The following is a 6,912-nucleotide window of genomic DNA, read 5'->3' as shown; positions in this document are numbered from 1 at the left end:
GTTTCATTTCCATATTTAGAAGTCAAGCCTTTCATTTAACAAAAACAAAGTAAATAATTAAGCATGATTAAAGAATTAAGCATCCAAGTAATTAGATTTTTTGCCCGATCATTTTTTCCTGTGTTCTTCATGTCAGTGAACTGATACTGCTCCCTGAGGGTCTGGCAATCTGGAAATGAGGAGCGGAAATTTGATTAATGGATTTAATCCAAATCTGTCTGAAGCAGCAGAGCTGGCCCTGATGTTTGTGTCCAAGGCAATTTCTAAAAATGGATTGTGTAACAGGATGATGCAGTTCAACAGATAATTGAACATTTCAGCTTTTAGTCTGCCCTGTTGTCTGTCGTGTTTATGCTGCACCTGGACAGACAGTGAGCGAGTAGAAATCTTATTGAAGCTGTGCTGCCTGCTCCTAATCACATTTCCTGCTTTCTGTCCTGCTGACTTTATCAGGTCAAAGGAGGAGAAGACACAGCCCGTGCACCAGATATCGCTGCCTTTCCGCGAGACATTTTTTGTTTCCTTTCTTTTAAAACAGTCATGTAGTAGAACACTAACTCATTTCCTTCATGAAATTTGATATATTATATATATTATATTGATAATTCGTCAGACCCAGTTACCGACTCTGTGTTATTGAGCATGATTTTCTCTAAATGCTAAAATAGGTTGCTAATTTATTTCAGATTGCCTCGGGTATGTGGTTTAGAGATCTGATTAAATTGTTGTCAAACTAATGCAGCCTATTTTTACCACATGGGACTTAATCTAAATTAAATGACCTCATTGCTGAGTGGACTGCTTGTTGAGTTTGTATCTCTAATGAATAATCTTTAAACAAACTTTTAACTTGTCACCTTTAGTCTGATGCTTTTGGCCAGTTTACTGACTTAATCATATTGCCTACTGAATCAGGATTGCCTAGTATTGCCCCCTATGTACTGCCACCAGTACTACAATACAATGGGTGAGTGGACTACTCGCCCATTTACATAAAAGGGTTTCAGGTCAAGTGAGTCAGTGCTATCACTATGCAGATAGTATTTGACTAGCTCAATTTCAAAATGCTGAACTGGACACTTGAAATCCTGTCAAAGTAGAGTGGCTCACATTAGAATGAATTTGGTGGTGAAATATAAGGATCAAAAATCAAACATGTAGTCAGATTTGTTGAATTGCAACACACACACACACAGGAAAAAACTATAAAGTTGTCTGTTGTAGGGGTCTTGATGCATGCTCAATCATCCAGGTAAGGAAATCCCAAAAAGTTGATTCTGTTCATCTAGACGTAGCATTTTTAATGTAGAGGCCTTCGGTAAATGGTCTTTGATCAGTGGTCATGAGAATTTGCATATTAATGATCAAGGAACTGACCTCACAGCCCATTGTTCATTAAGTTTCAGTCATTGTGCAGATGCATTGTTTATAAAGTTGGGGGAACTTGGAGTGAGCTGAGACTGAAAAAGTCACTTAAATGGGTGATGAAACGTTTCTACCACTGAAAACACCACGCCCCGATGAACAGAATCAACTTTTATTTCCTAACAGATTTGTCACAGCCTGGCGAGGGCAGACTTTATGAATTGACAAGAAGGACCCAAAATGCAGACTCCAAGGAACAGGGAACAAAACTTGAGGGGGGGGAGAGAGAGTCTACCCCAGCTCTCATAGGGCAAAAGGCGAGGTACATTCTGGGCAAGTCAGCAGTCTACTGCAGGACAAACAAGAAAACCAAGGAATTAAAGCCATCTTTTTATTATCTACAATTCCTTTACTTCTATAAACTGCAACAAGGTGTTCTTCTAATCCTTCAAGCAATGTTTTATGAGTATAGAATTAATGAGTGAAGCAGGGGTAGGCAACTCCAGGCCTCGAGTGCTGGTGTCCTGCAGGTTTTAGATCCCACCCTAGGTCAACACACCTGAATCAAATGATTAGTTCATTACCAGGCCTCTGGAGAACTTCAAGAAATGCTGAGGTGTCATTTAGCCCTTTAAATCAGCTGTGATGGATCATGGACACATCTAAAACCTCCAGGACACAGCACTTGAGGCCTGGAGTTGCCTACCCCTGGAGTAAAGCATTAACTAAGTGATCCTGACGGGACAGGGTATACGCACATATTTCTGTTATGATAGATGCCGTTTTGTCAGATGAATATGAGTAGAAGATAATAACAAAAAGAGGTGGAAAACAATTGCTATTTAAATATAAATAATCTAATTGAAAGAGGGCTTCACATTGACTAGGACAGTTCAATCTTGACCTTAGGTAGTTCGTTAGAAATAACAAAAGTTCTCTTATTGAGATATTTAGGCACCATAAAAAGCTGTTGGCACTTGCAAAATATGCTGCAAAACCCAATGTGGTTATGGCCCACTTCCTCTTTTTTGATGATCATGCTTTTTACACTTAACATTTGATATCTGACACTCAATAATCTTATTGGCTTTTCGCCACAGTCCAACCTCATGAAGCATACTTGAAATATATGAGAGACTTCAAAATTCAAAAGGGTTGATCTTTGAATGATCTACTGGTGATCTCTATTTCTGTTTAAGAAAATATTACGGAAAAAAACAAACAGAAGAAAACTGGAATTTGTGACAGAGAGTGGATAATTGATCAAAAAGTGGGCTTGGTTTTTGTTTTATCTCAGATGTCGTCTAAGCAGCTCCCGCCCCCTCATGTCATCACAGCTATACCCTCCTTGTCTTCTCCCTTCACATGCACACCAGTACTCACGTCTGCTGGTTTGCGTGTCATGCAGCTTCAGCTCTGCGGCTAAGAGGCAGGAAATCTGATATTTCAGTAGTTTGCCAAGAAAGAAGAGAAGGTGAGTTCTTATAACTTTATTTAACAGTTACATTTTTTTCTCTTATATATGAAATTTAGCAATTTGGTTTAAGTGGCATTTTGCAAGTGTGAAATTGTTAGAAAAAAATATGCTTTCTGCAATATTTCTAATCTAATGTGTAGAGAGTTGATCTGCTGTTTCTGACTTATTTTAATAAAGTCTCTGTTTCCTGCAGTACATAAAAGAAGAGTGACTTCAAATAGTAGTTTTATTTTTATTTAATTCCAATTCTGCCCAAAGGGTTCATGATCTTTTGTAACAATGTGTCAAGGCGCAAAAGTGACTCAAGGGGTTATTGCCACACGACGCTGCGCATGTCACCACAATGTTCATAAAATGTCTCTCAATAAGGATCTTTCTCAATACGTGCTTCCTTTGGCCTCAAACATATGCAATTTTTATAGTCTTCACATGGCCGTGTCACAGATACAGTGGAAACAGTATAGCGTGGTATAATTGGAACAATGCCACACCTAATCTTATTTATATAATTTCTGAGTGTTTATCAGCTGCTCTAGAAATATATTGCTTCAGGAATATTTTGATTAAACCCTCTGTATTTCATCAGTCATGCTGTTCCCCACCAAAAAAAAAAAAGAACAAAGAAATCCTCAATCTTAAGCCACTTTGCGCAAACATTTAAAGGCAGTTCTTTTCATTTATAACAGCATAATTTACTTCAATCTAATGTTTTTGCCTCAGCTTTCCACAAACCCTTTAATCTATTGATTGCATACAGGCGACACACTTCACTGGAGATTGTTTAATTCAACTGTGACCTTCACCCGCTGATAAAACGACTAAATACAGTCTCCTCTGATTCCACAAGAGGGCACCAACATGGAGCTCCTGTACAGTGACGGCACAACAGCAGTCTGGAGATATTTCAAAAAAAGCCAGCTAACAAAAACTACATAATTGCATAATGCAGAGTATCCACCCTAGGGGATAAACATTTATGTGATGTGCATAGATGTTCCTGACATGAATGGGAAAGCTAAATGTTTTAGAGATATAGTAGCTGATATTTCACTATAACACTGAACATATCATGATGAAAAATTTGATTATTTTTAACATAACAGGCACAAGGATAGATCTCTGTGTATTTTTAAACTCAATTCAGCCTTCAGTAAAAAATCAAAGTGTTTTATGGTTTGCTTGAAACCATGTTCTACCAGGCGACTATCTCTCCCGTAACATCATCAGCTGAAACTGTGATGATCGTGTGTTTGTTTTGGCCTCTAAATGACTTTCTGTCTTGACTCAGAGACGTTTATGTTCCCTTTAAGCTCCAGCTTCAATGTTGACAACAAGATAAAAAAGTAATCACGTTTTCTGGTTTGTTTGTTTAACCACGGGAAGTTACCTGTCCTGTCCAACCTAATGTGACATACGTCAAAGTGACGGAATCTTAACACATAAAGATGTGAATGAAAGATCAGATTCTGTAGAGACATCTGTGCTTCATAAATAACTTGTAACATTTGTTACAGCTTTTTTGTACTTCATTTCCTAATTATAGTAGCTGGAATGACGGACGGGGAGACAGCTACTTCTGTAGAGCATGGACACACAGGTAATATCTCATCAACAATAGCTATGCAGCTTTCCATTAATGGTAAAATTCAGTTCTGTGTTATATAAAAAAAGGACATCTGTATGTACAGTTGACTGATCAGCTAAGACTTGTCACGGTACTGATTGTGTTTTTCTCCCAGTTAACAAGTCCTGTGTGAATCTGACGTGCTACATGGTCCTGAGTAACGAAGAGAGGAAAGCCATCGGCACCATCTGTTTCCTGGCAGGCCCTGTCACACTACTGGAAAATGTTCTTGTGCTGGGGGTGATTGCTAGCACAGCCACCTTGCGAAAGCGGCCATCCTATCTGTTTATTGGCAGCCTTGCTCTGGCTGATGTCTTTGCCAGTTGTTTCTTCACCATAAGTTTCTTACACTTTCACCTCTTTCATCTCAAAGATGGCCCAGGCGCCTACCTCTTCAAGCTAGGCGGTGTCACCATGGCCTTCTCTGGTTCAGTGGGAAGTTTACTGCTGACTTCTCTGGACCGCTACCTCTGCATCTACCACTCCTCGACTTACAAGGTGTTGCTGACACGGCGCAGAGCCCTGCTGAGCCTTCTGATTCTCTGGAGTACAATCATCTTCCTCTCCTTCTTACCTCTAATGGGTTGGAGGTGTTCCACAGGCCTTACTCCACCTTGCTCAAACTTGTTTCCATACATCAATAAGCACTATCAAGCCTTCTGGACCAGCTTCGTCCTTGTGATTCTGGTTCTGATTTTGGGGGCTTATGCTCTCATCCTGTGGAAGGCCCACCGCCATGAGTCCTCAATGACCAGCTTCCAGGGAGCAGCAGGAAAAGGTCAATCTCGCATGAGGATGGATATCCGGTTGGCTCGCACCTTTGGCCTGATTCTGCTCATACTGGTGGGCTGTTGGGTTCCTGTGCTTTCTTTCATGCTAGTAGATGTCTCAGTGATCCTGACCCGAGACCAACAGCGGGCCTTTGCTTTCTGCAGCACCCTCTGTCTGGTCAACTCTTCAGTCAACCCACTGCTGTATGCCCTGCGCTTTCGAGAACTAAGAATTGCTCTTTTTCGGATGCTGCAAAAGCTGTGTTGCAAGGGAAGGTGTAAAAAACTCACAGAAGACTCAAGCCATGGACTACCCTCTGCAGAAGACAACTGTACTGCTTTATCTGACGATGAGATGCCCAAGGCCAGAACCACCAGACCTGACTCCATTTCAGAAATGGTCTACAGTCACCAGCTGACCATGAGAAAGTGAAGGAAGCTGAACGTTAAAATAAAAGAGAAGCAATACAGTTCGTGAAACACTTGTTTTCACGACAGCTGTTAGCTAGTGATCAACACCATCACTGTAGATCAGGATAAAATCTGTCTATACAAGGAAATGTCTCTTACTGTTTTTTTGTTTTTTTTTTTAATTGTAATTGCAAATAAGCTTGTAAATAAGTAAACAACACATGATAACAGTACTTGTCAAAACAAAACACAAACCCTGGGAATTACAATGTGACCATTACACATTACTTTAATTATAAGAGATTATAAAGTATGTTGTTAACCATTAATCCGTAATGTTATTACCAGTTAATATGCTAAAAATAGAAAATGATAGTTACACAGAGGACACACGGAGCTTTTTTCAGCATTTTGCAATAACTGCACCCAAAAGATTTAAATGGAAATAAATACCTCTGCACTCAATCAGACTAAGTAAATTGTTTTGTACAAATGTATGCTACTATGTGTTACTAATATTTAAGCACATATAAAGGTCATTTACCTTTGACCTCCATGTTTCCCCTCTCACTACTTTAGCATTCCATGAAATCCTGGTTCCGTGAACTGAACTACTGACTTTTGGGTTTGCCATTTGTTGCTAGCATGATTCTTTATTTTTCAGTGTATGACCCAGAGCATGCAGGAACAGAGGAAGCAGTGGGTCGCCGATCTGCACATGAATGCCAGGACCCCGCAGAATTTCACACAATGCTCACTGCACAAATCCAAGCAGCGTGTAGAGGTGAATGGAGCAAATGTTAGGAAGAGAACGAGCACAGACACTAGAACAGTCTTTGCGATAGTAAAAGCTGGCAGCTGCAGTAGAGCGCACACTGATATGCAGTTACACTCACAGTGACACTCAGCGTAACAGAGGTAGATAATCAAAGCCGCCGCTTGTTGATTTAAGGTCACAGGAAATTCTTTAGAACACCTATTTCATCCATTGTGTGAACTTATTAAAAATAACACTTGGTCTCGACTCTTTGTATCTTTTTTTAAAGCAAATTACACAAGTACATTTCTTTTATGTGATAAAGTGGGCCCATCTCTGTATCTGTCTTTAGGATGACTAAAGGGACGTTCTCTACCACAGCAGACAATCTGTGAAATTAGCTAGCAGTAAGGCACATGACTGTGTTGGAGAAGAAATAGCAGCAGGTGGTGAACGGAACAAGTATGTGGCTTCATTTTTCTCACTACAGCAGCAAAAAGTAGGGCTA

The 6,912-nt window shown here is 39.9% G+C and overlaps 1 protein-coding gene across 1 annotated transcript; it reads left to right on the top strand.

Moving 5' to 3' along the window:
- Positions 1 to 2,733: 2,733 nt before the first annotated feature.
- On the top strand, positions 2,734 to 6,197 carry cnr2 (cannabinoid receptor 2). Its single transcript, XM_084945042.1, has 3 exons — positions 2,734 to 2,839; positions 4,386 to 4,439; positions 4,582 to 6,197. Exons 2-3 carry the CDS (start codon positions 4,394 to 4,396, stop codon positions 5,667 to 5,669), a joined length of 1,134 nt encoding a protein of 377 aa, XP_084801168.1. The 5' UTR covers positions 2,734 to 2,839; positions 4,386 to 4,393; the 3' UTR covers positions 5,670 to 6,197.
- Positions 6,198 to 6,912: the final 715 nt, after the last annotated feature.

This window comes from Perissodus microlepis, chromosome 11 (genome assembly GCF_051167445.1).
Source record: "Perissodus microlepis isolate ML-2025 ecotype Zambia chromosome 11, ASM5116744v1, whole genome shotgun sequence".
Classification (NCBI taxonomy): Eukaryota; Metazoa; Chordata; class Actinopteri; order Cichliformes; family Cichlidae; genus Perissodus; species Perissodus microlepis.
Note: the sequence above shows the minus strand (reverse complement) of the source record. Positions and strands in the feature narration are given on the sequence as shown.

Coding starts and splice junctions, on each gene's coding strand:
- cnr2 (XM_084945042.1), top strand. CDS start 4,394: ATGACGGACGGGGAGACAGCTACTTCTGTAGAGCATGGACACACAG. Junction 4,440..4,581: donor TGTAGAGCATGGACACACAG/GTAATATCTCAT, acceptor TTTTTCTCCCAG/TTAACAAGTCCTGTGTGAAT.